The 18,851-nt window shown below is 50.2% G+C and overlaps 1 protein-coding gene across 2 annotated transcripts; it reads right to left on the reverse strand.

Moving 5' to 3' along the window:
* Positions 1–224: 224 nt before the first annotated feature.
* Positions 225–16,274, reverse strand: KCNJ1 (potassium inwardly rectifying channel subfamily J member 1). Of its 2 annotated transcripts, none has more exons than XM_064732052.1 (3): positions 16,197–16,274; positions 13,940–14,010; positions 225–1,363 (listed from the first exon to the last, which is right to left on the reverse strand). In XM_064732052.1, the coding sequence occupies exon 3, from the start codon at positions 1,338–1,340 to the stop codon at positions 225–227; it is 1,116 nt and encodes a 371-aa protein (XP_064588122.1). In that variant the 5' UTR covers positions 1,341–1,363; positions 13,940–14,010; positions 16,197–16,274. The 2 variants fall into 2 exon arrangements, 1 of the variants encoding a protein (XP_064588122.1); XR_010442735.1 differs by lacking the exon at positions 225–1,363 and adding an exon at positions 13,545–13,737.
* Positions 16,275–18,851: the final 2,577 nt, after the last annotated feature.

The raw sequence follows: 18,851 nt of genomic DNA on the forward strand, positions 1-18,851 counted from the left end.
TTAAATGTCCCATGGATATAAAAATATAAATTCTATGAAATATATATAGTGTAGTTAAATAGTGATCACTGGTATGCTGCTCCTCTTTGATTGGAGGCTTTTGAGGAAACAAATGCTGGGTTAGAGCAAACCCAAACTGTCTTTCTGTTTTGTTTTACTGATTATTTATTAATCCTCTCAAGACTGAATTCTCTCTGAAAACTCAGCCCCACGAACACCTGGCACTACATTTTTGTGTCGCTGGTTTCATTGACTTCAGACAAGACAAAGCCAGGGTTGTCATAACCCTTCTTCTCTTTGGCTTTGGCTTCCTTCTCATTGTAGAGGCAGAAGGCACAGTGGGGAGTCTCCACGGCCACTGTCTTGCTGAAGTTCTGGAAGTCCACTCTGTATTTCCCTTCTTTGGTCTTGGACACGATGGGAGCAAAGCGGTACCCCCAGAGCACCTCCTCGGGGATGTAGGACGTCCTCACCTGGCAGGTGGCACTGGTGGCCTCCACGGTGCCATCCAAGAACACCACCAGCTCAAAGTCCTGCTGCAGGAGGGTTTCTGCTGCCATGTGGAAGAAGGGGCTGTTCTTGTCTATGATGTGGTAAATGGTGAGGGGCGAGATGAAGAAGAGATTCTCGTTGCCGGCGTCCACCAAGAACTCGATGTTGACCTGGTCCAGGATGATGGTCTCCCCCTCGGGGGTGATGGTGGTCCTCAGCAGCTTCCCGTAGATGTGGCTCCCGATCAGCAGGCTCTTGCGGAGGTTGGCCACGCGGATCAGGAGGCAGAGCTTCCCCCCACGCTTGCTGATGACAGCGTTCTTGCTGAACGTGATGGTCTTGGCCCGGTTTTTGGACCTGGAGATCTTGGCCAGGATGGCCCCACACATGAAGGAGTTGATGATGACGCCCAGGATGGACTGGAAGATGAGCAGGAAGATGGCAGTGGCGCACTGCTCCGTGACACACCTGAAGCCGTACCCGATGGTCACCTGGGTCTCCAGGGAGAAGAGGAAGGCTGAGGTGAGGCCATTGATGTTCTCCACACAGGGGGTGTGGTTGAAGGAGGGGTTGAACTCGGGCAGGTCCTTGTGGATGTAGGCCACGACGTACCAGAGCAGCCCAAACAGGAACCAGCTGCCCAGGAAGGCCGAGATGAAGATGGTCATCTTGTACCTCCACCTGAGGTCCAGGATGGTTGTCCATATGTCGATCAGGAAGACAAACCTGGACTGCTCCACGTTGCCAAACTCGATGTTGCACCTGCCATCCTTGGAGACGAGCCTGGCGCGGCGCCGGCTGCGCTCCCGGAGGCGGCTGCTGAAGCGCTCCCGGAGGTAGCTGAACATCCCCAGCTGCTGCTGACAGGGCTCTGCAGGGCGAGAAACAACCACCAGGAGGGTTTAACCTCTGCCTGCAGCCAGGGGAAACTCTGACACAGGCCCTTGATTAGATCAAAGTGATATAATTTGCATATTTTCCCGCAGTTGGTGGGGAAGAGTTCCAGTGAGCTGGGGAGGAAACTCAAGAGTTCCTTGCCTAAGGAGCATTCCAGCAAAAACCAATCATTTAGGCTTGCTCAATAAACTCTGAGCAGTCAAGTGTTAATATTGTCCTGTGCTCGGTTGTGTAAGTGAAGCCTGGAGCAGCAATAGCTCCATCATGGGCATGTGTGGGGGAAACTGCTGGGTTTGGAGACCTCTCTGCCTTTTACGAGATGAATCCTGGTCTGTTGATGCAGTTTTCTGTTTATCTTGACATTAGGAGACCCTGGATGAAATGTGGATAGGAAATTTAGGGACAAAGGGGAGCAGATGCAGAAAGCATAATTAAGGCAAACAGTTATTTTTAGCGTTGTTAGAGATGAGTTTGGAGGTGTGAAATTCAGACCCTGGAATCACACAAGCATCTCAAATAGGATTATTAAGTGAGAACAAAAGAAAATATGAAACTACAGCAGGAGAATTTGGGTGTTTGCTCACCAAAAAGGTGATGCTAAGACTAAGAATATATTTCTGAACCTGATCCTTTAAAGGAAAGTGTATCTTTCTGTCCCTCTTATTTTGTCCTGTATGTCCAACCATATTAACAAAAGGCCCAGGGAATAAGAGTCATTGATGGAGAAAATGCTACAGATGTGTTCAGACTGGAATTTGGATCACCCTATGTCTGAAAAATTCCAGTGTTGGAGCTCCTCAGACACACAGGTGTGGGGAGAGGCTGATGCCCTGTGGAGTCACACACTGCCTGGGGTGTTCCTGGGCCATCCTGGGGCCTGATTTTGACCCAAAACTTAAGAGTGTTCTCAGAAATGATTGATTTCTGAGTTTATCACCCTTGAAGCATAAAATGTGTTTGGTTGCCAGAGAGGATGTTGGATTAGCGCACAGTGAGCCTGCCCTGGACCCATGTGTGCCTTTTTCTCTTGCTTTTGTTGAACAAAATCCTTCTGAGTGCCTGAATGAGCTGTGTGCTGTGATCGTGTGTCCTGGGGCAAAATGCTGCAGCTTCCAAACAAAGAAAGAACTTGAGGGGAAAATATTCCCAGTGCTGACTCACACAGGGCTGTTCTGGGCCTGCTGGGTGTCTGAGGAGGAGAATCCCCAGCCACACAGAGTGAGGTTTGGGCTCCTGCAGCTGCCAGGGGATGCTTCCTTTGGGAGAGCTGCGAGTGCACCTGGAACGAGGAGATGTTGAGGGCTTTGTGTTTCTGTTGTTACTTTGCCTTTCCAATAGGGAGGGACAGTAAAACAAGCCTTAGGGATGACATTTTTAGAGCAAGCTAAAGATGCTACACCCTTATCTCAAACCCTGCCTCCTATCACCAGCCCACCCAGGCTTCCTTTTGGGCAGCAGCAAAATGCTCGGGCTCAAATTGGTGGCAAGAGCACTGCCCAAGTTTTGCTTGATTTCACACCCTTAAGTATTTGTGGCAAGAGCTGTTTACCTCTCCTAAACTCTAATTTCATGTATCCAAAATGAGGATAATCCCAAGTGAGCTGTTAGACACTGGAGGGAGTTTCTTGTGAAATTTGTCTTATTTAAATGCAGCCATTTAAACTGTGTGCCAGTTGTACAGCTGACACAGGGACTCCAAGTGCCCCCTCTGAGGGTCCCCTTGCCACCACAACAGCTCTATGAAGTCAAGAATTGCTGTTTGGCAAAGTCCCTTAACCCTGTAATATTAATTTAAAGAAGCTGCCTGATGTCTCAGCTGGCCAAAGCAGAAATCCTCCCACTGGACCCAGTTATAGGCACCAGAAAACACCTTCACAGGGGTCAATCAGGAGCAAAGAGAAAATATTAAATGATCAAGGACGGAGTCTAAGTACAAAATAATTGCATTTTGTAAAGCCAGAAGTAATTCTATTATTTAATGTCCTTGTTAGTATCAGCAGCCCTAAGAATAAACTCATTTCTATGTCTCTTACAGCTGCCTTCTTTCTGCACTTGGACTGAATCACCTTCCTCCCCTGCTCAATAAAAGAAAGAAATGAAGGTCACTTTGTACTGTACCTTTTCACCCTTTTGCTGTTGAATTTATTGGTTGCATATGGAGCTGACAGAGGTTAAACTTTAAGCCTGTATTCAAGGAAAGGGGAATGAGTCACACTTTCCTGAGCAATTCTCAAGTTTTATTTTCCTGATGCATTTTTAATATGTCCATGTTAATGCATAGTTTGAACAGAAATAAAAGATTCCTGTGCAACACATTATTCCAAGAAATGATCCAGGGTTTAGACTTACTGTGCAAAAGCACCCAACTTCAGCTGGCCCTTGTGTTCATTTTCTGCAGGAATGTGAACATTGGCTTTACCAGAATGGCAGGGTGAAATTCTGGGATGCCTCACTTTGTACATCATGAGTTGCACTTGCACTCCTTAGGCATAGAGGGGCTCCTGACCTCAGGGAATGGGTGTGGAGGGGAGAAATCTGCAGGAATTCTGGTTCCTGATCTGCCCATGTCCTCGCAGCAGGGGTGATGACAAATCACTGTCACAGTTCTGATCCAGCTCCACTGACACCTCCTGGAATTCGGGTGAGGATCTGAACAGATAACAGCCACAGAAGAGCTGAGAACAAGATGCTCAGCCTGGATCCTTGAAAACAAGTCCCCAGCTCCAGCATTCTTCTCCTGCCTCTTTAAATTATCCATGGCCCCTTCTAAGGCTCCTTTACAAGCCCTCCTTAAGCTACCCTGGAGCAGATCAAAGAGGCAGAAGAATTACACCTCTCTTCAGGCAGGTTGACAAAGGAATTCTCCTTTCAACAAATCCTTTGCCCCCACACACAGCTGAAATGTGTTGATTTGCTTCAGCAGGAGAAAAATTCCCTCCTGGATAAGCATGCTGTGAGCATATCACCGACTGTCTGGAGGAGATTATATAAAGTTATATAATACAGCAATTAAAAGCCTGTTAATTCAAATCAGCAAAGGTGCCTGACTACCTGCTAGCTAATGTTTACCAGGATATGTTTCCTGTTGGGCCCAAGTAAACAGGGCAGTGCTGTCTGTGTGGAATTCTGTGCTGTGGGACTCAGGGAATGCTGCTGTCCCCGGGCATGGAGTGTTTACGGAGGGTGCCCTGCTCAGTTCCTGCACAGGGGCACATTCACCAATAAAAACCCCAGGAACAAACACAACCTGTCAAGGTTAGCTGTGGAAACAAGGAGCTCCCACTTCCCTGGCCCAGTCTTTTGTTTCCCAGTGATCACCAGAGGAAGGAAAAAGTTCCATGTTTCCATTCTCAGCTTTCCCAGCACTCCAGCAGTGCCTCCACCCCAAATATCTGAGCTGTTCCCTGTATTTCTGCCTGCTCTCTGCAGCCCTGCAGGTGGGTGACACCAACCCTGGCAGGTCTGAGCAGCTGGAGCTCCTCTGCTCCCTCAGGAATGTTACTGAGTGCTTCTCTTTGCCCTTGCTTCCTTTCAGCTGATCTGTTCTGAAAAGTTTGGACGTGGGGGATAACGACATTCAATTGTTCCTTGGGTAAGTTTTAGTGCAGGGAATTGGCTTTAATCCCAGCCACGTGCAGCCCTTGAGGAGATCAGAGGAGGGAGGAAGGAAAAGGTGTTGAATATTTGATGGGGGCCTGATAAGAGCAAGGTTCCATCTCCTGCTCTGTCCCTCAGTTTGGTGTCTGTGGCTCCAGACTCCTTCCCTCCCTGCAGCAGAGGGTGAGGGAGCCAGGCTGGCACCAGGGATCATTAGGGGGAGACAGAGCAGCTCCTGAGCCCGCAGCCTGCCTGGAAACATCTTTGTTAGGGATTCAGAGGAAGTTCTAAGCAGCTTAGCTAGAAGAAAGGGGATACAGAGTTAAAGGATTATTTTTTTTTTCAGTCCTGTTCAGTTCTTTGCAAAACTCAGATCTTCTTTCAGTCCTTCCTGTGTTTTTCTTTTTGTTGAACTTTCTCTGAACAAAGTACGTGAAATATCCAATTCCTAATACCTTATCAAATCCGTTTTTATTAGAATAGCAAACTCTAACACTTACTCTGATGGTGTGTTATCTGCTGGCTGCTCCACTGCTGAGCCCTCTGGGGAGGAGAGCTCCTCTGCCCTGTGCTAGCTGCCCAGGGCAGGAATGGGATGGGATGGGATGGGATGGGATGGGATGGGATGGGATGGGATGGGATGGGATGGGATGGGATGGGATGGGATGGGGCTGTTGGGATGGGATACACCAGGAATGGGCCTGCTGGGATGGGATAGCAGTTGCACCATTCTGTCTTGTTGCTTATATCAAAATCAGAATCAAGGACGGCCACAGAAAGCTGAATCAATTGGGAGTGGAAGAAAATCCAAGGTGCCTGCAGCAGCCAGTTGGCCTTGGGGTCTGTCTGTAGAGAACCTGATTGGAACCATCCTCTGAGCATCCTGAGGGACACATCTGCCAAGGGACCAGACCTGCTGGCACTGGCAAGGTTCCTTCTTGGCCCTGGCAGTGCCACCATGGAATATTTATCCTTGGCAGCAGTTGGAGCTCTGAGCAGTGTGGCTGTGCCTCAGAGTGTCGCCTGACATGCCAGCTCCATGTGGGAAATGTGATCCTTCCATCCGGCTCAGAGCTAAGCTGGAGCCTTGTCACAGCTCCAGCCCAGTGACTGCATTTGCCTAAAGCCCAAGTGGAATTTCAAGTGGATGCCCCAAAGGATCTGATCCCCTGCCTTGCCCTCTCTCCTGCTGAACAGAATTACTGTGAGCTCTCTGGGCTGCCCCTTTCCATCAGGACAGGCAGGGGGACACCTGGGGGCATAGTCCATAATATCCCCTGGGAAAATGGAATATCCTTGGAAGAGGTGTGTCCCAGCCCAGATTTCTGTGGGAGCACACAGCTCTGCGTGAGCAGGGAGAAGGGAGAGGTCTCAGAGCTGCAGGAAGCAGGACTGGCCCGGCCAGGCCAGCAGGGCCACCACCAGGACATGGACTGTCCCCTCCCTTGCTCTGCTCATGTCCTGACTCTGTGGAGCAGAGCCCTGCCAGCTCTGACACCTGTGGGATGCAGGGACTCCACAGGAGCAGTTGTTGCTCAGGGGACTCAGGCACCCCAGAAATGCTGCCCTGCCCTGCCCGGGGGGCGCTGCCCCTCTGCCTTACATGAGACCTTCTCACTGTGCCTGGCACCTGTTCTGTAGGGTTTGGGGCTGATGTGCTGCTGCTGAGCAGCCCCAGTGTGACTTGGGTGCCCCTTGGAGCCACTTCCATCATATTTCTATGATAACAAACAGTCACTAATTCCACCATGTGCCCTGTACCCATGGTTTGAAAGGAGGGGCTGCAGTCTCCCCCTAGATGTGAAGGGAAGAAATAATTCCCTCATGGGAACACAGGCCAGTGAATACATGAAAGAACAGGCACTGCAGCACTGGGGACTCAAGCAAATCTGGTTTTCTGAAAGCTTAGGAGTGTTTGGGGTCCTCGAAGGTTAAAATATTTACCTCAGATGTATAAATAAAGGATTTACAGCAATAAAGACATTACTGTCATTGTTAGCAATTAACAATTCTGTAATTAGTGCTGCACAGAAATTAATCCAGGGCTGCATTTGCTGGGGGAGAACTAAAGGCTCCAGCAGACTGGGAGCAAAGGACACATCCCATACACAAACCTGGGAAGGGTTTGGGAGAGGAGCAGAAGAAGAATTTCCTCCTGTCCTGGCCCTTGGAAACCCCTGTGGCTGCACAAAACCATCTGCCAGCATTCAGCAACAATCCCTTTCCAGGCACCAGAGCAAACATCAGAACTGGATATTTTTGCAGTGCCAGGTTGGTTCCATGGCTGGCCTGAACCTCCTGCTGCACCTTCTGCTGGGACAGGGAATTCCCAGGCACAGCTCAGGTACAGCCACGCTGGGATGTTGTCTCTGCACACACAGAACTGGGAGCTGAACTGTTTCTCCAGCAGGATTTCTCATTTCTATTTTCAGACAAATGGGTTTCCACTGAAAATACTCAGGTTTTAGTAGGAAATTGCTGTCTAAGAGAAATAATTTCTCAAGCAAATTCTGTGTTTTGGGATTTTTAATTTGGCAAAAAAATCTCCACAAATAATTCTCATTGCAATAGGGTTGAGTGTGACATGTTGTGGTTGCACAAGAAAGAAATAAAACGGGATTTAACTCACCCTCAATGTTGCACTAGATTTCTGTTCTACTTTAAGACAATTGATTTTGATGGGCTGAGGAGCCTTGAACATAAAGGCTTTTGCTTTTAGCTGAAATGTTTCATGGAGAAAGGCAGGTTTTGTGTGGCTGCTCCTGCTCTGTGTTGCCAGACAAAAGCACTGCCCCGTGAATGTGTGAGAAGGGCAGATGGAAATGGGCTCTCACCTGGACATGTGGGATTGATCTGAATGCAGTGAACCCTCAGCAGCGAGGCTGGAAGGCAAATGCTGCACAAACACCCCCAAAAAGCCACAGGGGAAAGGGGCAGAGTCATGTGAGCCAGTTGTGCACATTGCCCATGCTGGTGTTCTTTGCTGAGCACTTAAGGGTTGAATCATTAACTCCCGTGGTGTTTCTGCAGGCTGGCAATGTCAGGTGTCAGTCACAGCTGCTGCAGAGCCCAGAGGCAGCTGGGGCTGGGGACACAGCAGGGACAGACTGCCAAGGCAGAGGCACCTGTGAGCAGGGACAGGGCTGACCCTGCTCTGCCCTCAGATCCCTCAGCACCCAGCACTGCCTGGCAGCTGAAAGCTCTGCCCCTGTCCAGGCTTCCTTCCCAAAGTGCTGTGGGTTTATCAGATACTGCTGTGCTGCTGCCCCAGCCAGGCCCCAGAACTGGGGTGGGGGCAGAGAACTCAGCACTGGTCAGCTCAGAGGGTGGGAACGGGCATAGGAGAGCAGTGCAGCCCCTCTGGGTCACCTCAGAGGGTTGGGAATGGGATCTGCTCCCTCAGGGCACAGGAGAGCATTGCAGCCCCTCTGGGTCACCTCAGAGGGTTAGGAATGGGATCTGCTCCCTCAGGGCGCAGAAGAGCATTGCAGCCCCTCTGTGTGGGTCACCTCAGAGGGTTGGGAATGGGCTCTGTTCCCTCAGGGCACAGAAGAGCATTGCAGCCCCTCTGGGTCACCTCAGAGGATGGGGAATGGGATCTGCTCCCTCAGGGCACACAGGGAGCATTGCAGCCCCTCTGTGTGGGCTCTGCACAAGGACAGAAACCACACAGCAAATGCTGAGGGACAGAGTCCCCCCATGGTGGCCAAGAGAGCAGTTCCAGCTCTGGAGCAGGGACGTGGGAAGGGCACTCAGAGCACACCAAGGGCCTGGCTGGCCCTGCCACACCACACTGATCCTCAGGGCAGGGTTTGGTGGGAGCCAAGGGGAAGGCAAAGAAAGCCCAGCCCTGTGTGGGACTGCAGGAGGAAGGGCTGCTCTGGGGTTTTGGGGTACAAAGAGCTGCTGGTAGCCCTGGTGGTGTGAGTGCCACCCTGGGGTCACTGCTCTGCTGCCATCTCTGCCCTGCTCACAGCGCCAGGGAAAACCCCAGCCAGGCAGGGAATGTTCCCATGGAATGTGAAGAGCACTGTCCTCACCTGAGGCTGTAATTCCAGCCTTTGGTGCTCACCAAGGTGACTTTGGTTTCCCAACTCCCCCTGTGCAGCCTGGCTGGGTGCCAGGAGCCCGAGCAGGGCACAGAGGCCTGTCACACTGCTCTGAATCAGCCAGACTCAAAGCCTGCTGTGCCAGGTTTCCACTGGGAATGGCAGCCCCTGAGCAGCTCCCAGACAGCAGGGCTGGAGAGGAAAGACCTGGGGATGCACAGCAGGATGGGGTGGGTGGGAGCTGCCCCTGAAATGCTCATGGCAGGATGCACTGGCCTGGAAACAGCAGGTGCTGAGCTGGGGCCCTGACTCTGTGTGCTCACATGTTTCCATCTCTCTCTAACTCCTGGTCCCTGTCTGCAAAGGAAATCACAATCATTTCTCTACTTTACATGCAAGTTGAGGCTATTTTAGGGCTGAGGCTGGGGTTTCAGCAGGTGCTGTTTTAGTGCTCAGCACCTCTGCCCTGCCCTTTGGAGTACTGCATCTGCCTCAGTAGGAACTGCAGGGATCCCTGGGCAACTGTCAGGGATTCTGGGACCTTTCAGGAGCACTGCTGTGCTATAAATAGAATTTATTGTGATTTGTTTCCCACAGAAGGCAGTTCTTTCACATTTTATCCCTTTCCTACTGTAAACACAGACCAAAGTGAGGGAGGCTTTCTCTCAAGATCAAAGTGTGTGTGGAACTCTTCCCTTGGATCATTCACAGCACTGCACTGTGTGTGAAGCATTTCCCAGCTCTGCCTGTCTCACCTGCCAGGGATTAAAGGCTGCACTGCAGCCTGAGTTCTGTGCTCATGACTTAGCACCTCACATCCCCTTCTTCAAATAACAGTACTTTCATAGTAAATCCCACAAATACATCATTTACAGAGGGCTTTTCTACTCTTAGTTCTTCTGCTGCTGTTCTGTCTGTCCCTGGCTCTGCTGTTGCTTGGATCTGGCTTTGTTTTGCAGTTGAGTTGTCCTTGTTTCCTGAATTTCTGTGTGTGGGATCAGTGTCTCTCAGACAGGAGTAGTAACAGACCCTGAGCTTCACGATCATGTCCCAGGCTCCTCTCAGTGTGTCCTGCCTCTCGTTCAGGAGCTTCCTAGCAGATGTGTTGAAAGGAACATCACTCCAGACTTGCTCTGCATTAACAGACATTTTGGACTTCAGCTTCTGAATTCACTTTTTACCTCAGAAGCATGAAGGCCCTCCCTGATATCTGCAGTCAAAGTCAGCTGGGCACAGTGGCACCACAGGGAATGGGAGGATCAGGGGGCACAATGCAGCTTCTTAATTCTCCCTGTACCTCCAGAAAGCAAAGAAACCTCTGGTGACCCCACAGAATTGCTCAGAAGGGAAAGGATTTGTTGCATTCCTGCACAGATGCACTTTCCCTTTGGATAATACAGGTTTTCTGCCCTGTGAATTCCTTTGGCTGCCCATGGTACGAGCTGAGCTGACACTGAAGTACATCAGGCACTCCCTGGAGATTTTCCCTGCTCCCCTTTCGCTGCCTGGTCCTGCTCTCCTGAGCTGCTGCAGGCTGATGCTCCACCTTGAACCAGCCCAGGCTGCACAGCCACACACCAGGCACCAGGAGGATTCCTGCCCATCACAGGTGCTCCAGACTGGGACTGATGGGTTCTGTCCTGGCCCTGATTCCCAAGATTTTCAACAACATCCATTCCAATCTCACCGCGGCAATTTCCATCCCTCAGCTCTCCCTGGCTGCCTCCCCAAGGTGTGGATAACAGCCCAAATCCCAGGGATGCACAGCACAGCCTCAGCCCCTGCTGTGGCCTTTAGGCTCAGCCCAAGGCTCAGGCTGGGAGAACCTGGCTTCAGAACTTCCCAGCTGAACCCAGAGCTGGTAAAGGCATTTTGTGCTCTTTCATACAGGGTCTGATGAAGCAGATTTTGTCCATCTGGATTAGAGTCTGCTTGTGCCCAGCAGATTGGTTAAAATGTTCCTGGGATTTATTACAGTTTAATGCCATGGAAGCTAAACAAATTTCAGGAACAATTTTGAGGCTCAGATCTCAGCAGGCAGCTATTTGCCTAATGTCCTACTTTTTCATACATCTCCTGCAGAAAGAAAATAGCTTTTAGTTACACGGGAACCTGATTATTGCCTGAAATACTGGCACTGCAAATTGCCCCTTTTCAGGCCATTTCCTGCTGTCAGGGCATGCTCAGTGCCCTTGAAGGTGCTGGGGAGCACGAGCTGCAGATCTAAAGGCAGGAACACTCTGCTTTGCTTGGGATTTGCAATATTTCACCAGCAAGGCTTTTTCTATCCCCATCCTCCAGTTACTTTTGTGCTCCTAATTATTTCTTGGAGTGTAATTGACTTGCAAGACATTCTTGGCTTGCAGAGTGCAGGGAGTGAATTATTGACCCGTCACATGGGTCATTGATGTGAGGAGACGTCAGAACAAACTGGGTGCAAAGCAGCTACTCTGCATTCCTAATAGCAAATGTAAGCCATTAATAACTGTGCTGCCTGCTGCACTCAGAGTCTGCCCAATTTGGGTTTGACATGCATATGGCTGAGTTCATCCTCAGTGTAATTTGAAATTCATTGGGCACGGACTTCATCTCCTTCTGCCGCTTGAAAATCTCTCCTGTGCCGAGATGTGCTATGCTAATTCCAGACTTTATGGCTGACTTGAGATGTTACATTTGAAAAATCAAATCCAATTAAATCAACTTATTACCAAGGTCAGAGACCAGCATTCAGTGCATTCATTCCTTGCTATTTCACAGCAAGCAGTAAACTTAGGGAGCAGATTCTGTCTTAACCCAAAATCCAACTGATCTGTTCTAATCAAATGGCTTTTGGCTGCAGGACCTGGGAAGTGCAGTCAAGTGACAAAGCATTCCCAGAGTCCAAATAGCTGAGTTCCCAACTTCCCACTTTTTTTGTGTATTATGGGACAAATATTCTCCTTTTTGTGCCTGTTTCCCCATCTGCTCGTAAGATGGAAGAGGAAGGAGGGGGTTGGGGGGATAAATTCAGTGACTGCAAAGTTTTGAGTGTGGAGCTGTGGGCTGGTAACAGCATCAGCTTGCTGTAGTCAGAGTTAGAATGGAGCACAGATTTTAGGAGAGTCTCAAGAGATGCCCCATTGCTATATTGGCAGGCACCTGTTTATTATCTGTGAAGGGAAAAAAGTTCTGAGAGTATAATATCTCAATATTCTCAGCAAGGAGTGAAACAGAGGGAATATACAATGGCTTTTGGAGGGGGGCAAATATAAAGCTGATTTGCAGATCCTTTTGCAAATTAAAATCTTAAGTTTGGATTTATGATGAGCTCCCACACTGTGCAAGGCTTTGTATTTAAATTACACCATCACCAAGTGCCCAGTGGCTCTTTCTGCCTCTTGTTTTTCAGCACCTAATGCAGTTCCTGCAGGAGGTCCTTATGTTCCAGACAGAACCAGACAGAAAAGTGAGAGCAGTGTTGACCTCTTGGACTCCCTTTACTTATATCCCACTGTTTCATTTCCAGGGAAAAACAGCTTAACCTGTCCAGGCATCTACATCCTTCCCACTCATTTAGGAGCTTAAATCTGGATGGAATTTTCTGTGGTGGTGATTCATTCCACCAACCTGAGGGAACTCATTCAAGTGACTCTGGTGCCTCAGAATTCCTCTCAGCTCTCACAAACTGGCATTTCAAAATGAATTGTTTCAAACTTCCCTGGATCGTCAGCTACACAAGCAGTTCTAGGTACCAAGATTCCTATTTTAAGTTTTTGCTTCTGTTAAGTACCTAAGTTGAACCTGGGACTAAATTACTTCCAAAACTGAAGCTCTGACCTCAGCCATTAATGAGCTTTTAAAAATCTTGTATCAGTTGTGCCACTTTATGTAGGATTCAATTATGCAGCAAACCTCAGATGTTATTTGAGCTTTCCAAAGTTCTACTAAAGTGGTGTAAAACCCATGAAGGATTTACTCTCACCTCACTTTACCCCTTCAAACGTTTGAAGAGCCCAGGCTGCTCGTTTAAGAGAGGCACCAGAGCTCAGTTTAAATTTGGGGCTGGAGGAGCTGCTCTTCATGGTGTCTCCTCTCACCCAGCGTGACAAGATTAGACACAGCCCCCAGATTTAAACAAGAAAGGGAACTGAGAGAGACTCTCTGGATATTAACAAACCTCCACACACAGGGTGGTCATTCAGGTCCCAGCAGCTCTGCCCTGTGATGCACACTTGTAGAACTGCCTGGTTGTACCTTTGGGATGGGCATTCCCAGGCTTTGAGCAGTCCCTGGCAGTTTGGTGCCCATTCTGGGTTCCTGTGCACAGCTCTGCCCACAGCACATCCTAGCTGGGAGGGTTTGTTAAAGTGCTTTGCCTTTCTCATGGAATGCTGCAGAGAAAACAGGTTCCCATGTGCCTGCCCTGCTTTCCTCCTCACCAAACCCCAGCCACTTCAAACCTCCACCCTGGGCAAAGCAAGAAGGGAACAGACCCTTACCTGAGTGAGGCTCAGCAGGGAGGGTGAGCCCTCATCAGCCCTGGGCTGCTCCCAGCTCCTGCTCTGGGGACAGGACTCCTGATGGGGCACACAGAGCCGGGACTGAGCTCTAAAGCTCCTTTTCTCTGTGGGCAGGCTGAGCTGCACTCCAGGCAGGGTGTGTGGTGCAGCTTTGGGATTGTGTGCCCAGGGCACACACAGCGGGCACTCCTGGGGCAGCCTGGCTGGGAAGGGGAAATTCCCGTGTCAAACTGCCCTCATTCCTGCTGTGATCCAAAGATTTAGGGATGTGCCTTGGTCACAGAGGGCTGAGGTGAGCTGCTGAGCCCAGAGCAGCCCTCTGGAGCTCTGAACTCCTCTTGGGAAGAGCCTTTCCCACCGCCACCCCTGCTAGAGCCCCACAGTTCCCCTGGATGTGCTGCTCACCAGTGCTGGGCTGGGTCCACAGGGCTTCTGCCAGAGAGGTGAATTCCCAGAGCTGCACTCTTACATTTCTCCTGTCGAGGACAAACAACAAATCTGGATGGAGCTGGAACCCAGCAAGAACCCCATGGCAGGAAAATGAAGCATGGGAGTCTCCTTCCCCCACCTCCCACCATTCCTTCACATCCAAGCACAAATCCATGATTAAGGCTTAGTGCCCTTTGCCCTCATCCTTCCCCACTCCACACAACGCTCCCAACAAGCAGGGCTGTGTTTCCAAGTCTCCACATGCTCTCCACTCAATGTCTTCTGGCCAGCCTAGGCTCTGTCTGGAAACAAGGACCTCCTGCAGGAGCTGCAGCAGATGCCAAGCAGTAAAAGGCACAAAGAGCCACTGGACAATGGACTGAGGTACTCAGAGAGCCCATCCCTGGAGTTCCATGCCCTCTGCATCCAGCTCCTCACTCAGGTGCTCTGTGCTGCCTTGTCCAGCTCCCCTGGACTCTGCCAGGCAGAGCCTGGAGGGCTCCAGCAGCCCCAGCTGTGATCAGGGACCCCGAGCCAAAGGCTCTGTGCCCATCCCAGGGACATTCCCTGTGCCACAGGCTCTGTGCCTGTCTCAGGGACATTCTCTGTGCCAAAGGCTGTGTGCCCGTCCCAGGGACATGGAGCCAAAGGCTCTGTGCCTGTCTCAGGGACACAGCCCTGTGCCAAAGGCTCTGTGCCCGTCCCAGGGACATGGAACCAAAGGCTCTGTGCCCGTCCCAGGGACATGGAACCAAAGGCTGTGTGCCCATCCCAGGGACATGGAACCAAAGGCTCTGTGCCTGTCCCAGGAACATGGAACCAAAGGCTCTGTGCCCGTCCCAGGAACATGGAACCAAAGGCTCTGTGCCTGTCCCAGGGACATGGAACCAAAGGCTCTGTGCCCGTCCCAGGGACATTCCCTGTGCCAAAGGCTCTGTGCCTGTCTCAGGAACATTCCCTGTGCATGAAGAACACCTGCAACTGTGAGAAGCTCTCACACTGCACCTCTTTGGGCTTTTGGGACAGAGTTTAACTCCTGAGTGGCAGCTCTCAGATAAGCACCTATGGAAAAAGGCTGTGCTATAGGAAATAAAGGCTGAGTAGCAATGGCCACTTGTTCCTCTGTGATCATTTAAACCATTACCTGGCTATTTTTGTGATTCTATAGGGGAAATTTTCCCCCTCTTGTGCGCTGAGGTTGCATGGTGCAGAAAATTGGTTTGTTTAAGCAAGAGTTCTTATAGTGTCTTTCATCAAATGTTCTCTGAGAACATTACTAATAATTCATTAAAGCAGCACTGTCAGCTGGAACACTTTTAATTACCATTTTCTGACAAGCCAACCCTTAAGTGGTATGCCCTGATTTTTAAATTTATTACTAACACATATGCAGATTTTTCTCTTTCCCTGCTGATGTTTATAGGGGATGAGAAAAGCAATTGACTGTGAGATTAAGGAAGTGAACCATGCACTACACGTTGTCATGCCCAAAATGGAAGAGAATTTAAGGGTGGTTACTTTTTTTAACTTTAGAAGTTTTGAGAACCTTGTTCCTAGAGCTCTGAGCATCTTCTGCAGCTGAGCTGGGGGAACTTGTGCTCTGAGCTGTTGCTTCTGGGGAACTGAAACACCTCCCAGCTCAGGTAGGGCTGTGGAAACCCTGGGCTGATGCTCATTAACTGTCCACTGACACACACTTGATTAGCCCTGCAGTTACTCTGGAGTTTCACTCTGAAGCCCAGGTGGCTGCTGCTAACCCAGGGTTAAACAGCAGTGCTGCAGCTCCCACACAAATCTAACATGCCCTGAGCTTGTAGCAGCTTATCCCAGCCCAGTTTTTCACAGAGCTGAGGCTGAAGGCCCCTCTAGCCCCGTGGCACTGTCAGAAATGCACTCAGCATTCCCAGAGAGGAGCAGTGCCTGAGCTGCCATCAGCTGCACCCAGTGGCTGAGGGGACTCCAGCACACGCAGAGGTTTTTTTGGCAGTGTTCTCCTCAGTAGCTGCTTAGTGGGAGAAGAAACAGAGGCAGAGAAGTGGCAAAGAGCTGCCCAAGGAGAGGTGAGCCAGTGACAAGGCAGACTAGAATCCACATATCCTATTCCACACAAAAAAAAAAGAAAAGAAAATTTTCATTCCCTTGCTGTAGTCCTGACATGGTAAATTTGTGCAAGGAGACAGAAGGGACAGTCTAGGGAAATATGGTGGGGAAGCAGTAGCACAGAGCCCCTTACCTTGTGTCTCAGCCAGTGCAGCAGGGAGATGGGAGAGGAGCTGCCTGTGTCCCCCAGAGCAGGGAACTCCCACAGAACTTGGGTCCAGCAGCTCCTGCATCAAGAGAAGAGAGCCCAAGGCCCTCCTTGGCTTTTATGTGTGGCTGTGGCAGGTCACACTGGCTGCCAGCTCATCTGTATGCAATGGCTCATTAATGCTGGGCCTCATCTGCACGGGGCATGTGGAAGGCAGGGGAATGGGCTGCAGGAGGGATGGGGAGGCACTGAAGAGCTGGGCTGCCAGAGTTAAACAGTAATGCAGCCTCACCTGGGGAGCTGAGCTCCTGCTGCTGCCCAACGCCCAAGCCTCGTGTCCCAGCCCAGCAGCACAGGCACAGCACAGGGGCCTTGGCCAGGTGTGAGCTCCAGGCCTTGAATTGCATGGGGAGATGGTTTGGCAAGAACCAGGTGCCTCTTGATGCCCCCCCCTACGCTGCAGAACCCTCTGCAGCCTGGTTTAATGGGGCTGTGCTCTGGGAGCTGGCTGTGTCCTTGCACAAACTCCTGGTCTAACTTCCCCCAGATTTGATCTGAACCCCTGAGTCCATCTGGGCCCTTTGCAGAGGGAGGGCTGCAGGAGTGACCTCAATGGGGCTGCAGGAGTGACTTCAATGGGGCTGCAGGAGTGACCTCAGTGGGGCTGCAAGAGTTACCCCTCTGCTGTGGGGCTGCAGGAATGACCCCACTGCTGTGGGGCTGCAGGAGTGACCCCACTGAGACTGCAGGATTGACCCACTGAGGCTGCAGGAATGATCCCACTGAGGCTGCAGGAATGATCCCACTGAGGCTGCAGGAATGATCCCATTGAGGCTGCAGGAATGACCCCACTGCTGTTCACTCCTCAGGAGTGACCCCACTGCTGTGGGGCTGCAGCAGTGACCTCACTGAGGCTGCTGTCTCTCTCTCTGCACTGCCATCACCTTGGAGCTTAGAGAAATGTCCATCTTTTGTAGTTCTCCATCTTCTGCATCCTGAAGGACCAGGTGACCAAGGCCTGGGATGATCCCACCCACCTGCAAACATGAGGTGTCTGGTAAAGCAGTTCTGGTTCCCTTGTGCCCAGGAGGCATCTCCTCTCCTCCCTCTCAGTCCAAGGCTGCACTGCCTTGTGGAGGTGCCCATCCCTCTCTCTCAGCAGAGGATGGCTGGGGCAGGCTGTATCCCTGCTGTAAATGAAGGAGTTCTTCCCTCAACAAGCCCAACCTGGAAGCTGCTCTCCCCTTGGGGATAGAGCAACAAGTGCCCAGTGCCTCTGGCCACCAGCAGGGACAGCTGCAGATGGGATCCTCCAAGGCCTGAGGAACTTGGGAACAGGTTTGGATGTTCCAAACGAGTTCTTTAACAGCTGGGCAGAGGCAGGTGTGCTCAGAGTGAACAGAGGAGCTCTGTGGCTCAGGGAGGCAGTGCTGGCCCCGCAGTGCTGTAAGGACAAAAGCACAGGAACAAGGAATTAACTCTGCTATTAGACACCCTTGTTCTAATAGCTCCATCATTAATAACAATTTGATCTCGCTCAGGCAGCCCTTTTCATCTGCAGAGCATGTCAGTCCCTCTGTTTCAGCTCCTGGCAGGCAGGTGTGTCACACCAGCACCTTTGGGCTTTTACAGCACCAGGAGCTCAGGATGGAATTGCTCCAGACCCTTTACCAGGAGCTGATTGATGAGGTACACCCTGAAAGAACCTGGTTATTTTTATACCCTACCTACTACACTCAGGATTCCCATCTTTTTCACCTATTGGCAGTTCATGATGGCACAAATTAATTTTCTTGCATCACTTAACACACTGCAGATTGTTTAACATAATTTTCCAAAGCATCTGGCTGGTTCTCCTGCACTGAAACTCAATGGGATTTTTCCCTCTAGCTTCAAAGAGCATAGCTGAGCCCTTAAAGGGATTTACTTCTGTTAAATATTATCCTCAAAACTGAGAAATTAAAAGCAAATGAGCTTTCTTCCTTTTTCCTCTAAGACATGTCAAAAGAATATTATAAAATAGAATAGCCTTCCCCAGCTTTCAGAGACTCCCCAAGTGAATTTCAATTGCAGGTTTTTAGGAAAGAGTGTAATTAACAACTTTATTCAGTCTGAAGCTAGAAAATACATTCTATATTTAGCATGAAAAAAAGCAGAGCAGGAGGAGGGGAGTAAATGACCTAGATTTTCACAAATGACAAATGACTCCAAGGTGCTTGGAGCCCCCTTGGATGGCAGGGATTCCCACGAAGTGCAGAAGGATTTCTCCTCCTTGTCTCTCATGTTGGACATTCCAAACCACCCAAGGCATTCTCGGAAATCCAAGGGGTTCTATTTGTGAAACTGTTTATTTATTCACCTTGGGTAATATTCCCAAAATTGCATCCATAACCAAGCAATTAAATCCCATTTTCAGCAGCAACCTTGGTGTGCTGGCAGCTCTCCTAATTTCCAACACTGCCCACTTTTCTGAGCTTCCTTCATTGTTTTCCTGGAAATGTGTGTGATGAGAGCACCTCCCACCAGGAAAAATGGGGAAAACAAGGCATGACTGAGCTCCCATTTCCAGAATGTCCCTTGCTATATTTGCATTTTCTTGTCTTTCAGCATTCTGTTTGCCACGATAAAGGCAACATTTTC

The sequence above is a fragment of the Zonotrichia leucophrys genome, chromosome 24 (assembly GCF_028769735.1).
Source record: "Zonotrichia leucophrys gambelii isolate GWCS_2022_RI chromosome 24, RI_Zleu_2.0, whole genome shotgun sequence".
NCBI classification, from domain to species: Eukaryota; Metazoa; Chordata; class Aves; order Passeriformes; family Passerellidae; genus Zonotrichia; species Zonotrichia leucophrys.

Bases quoted from the DNA above. Each gene is read 5' to 3' on its own strand.
- KCNJ1 (XM_064732052.1), bottom strand. From the start codon at position 1,340: ATGTTCAGCTACCTCCGGGAGCGCTTCAGCAGCCGCCTCCGGGAGCGC.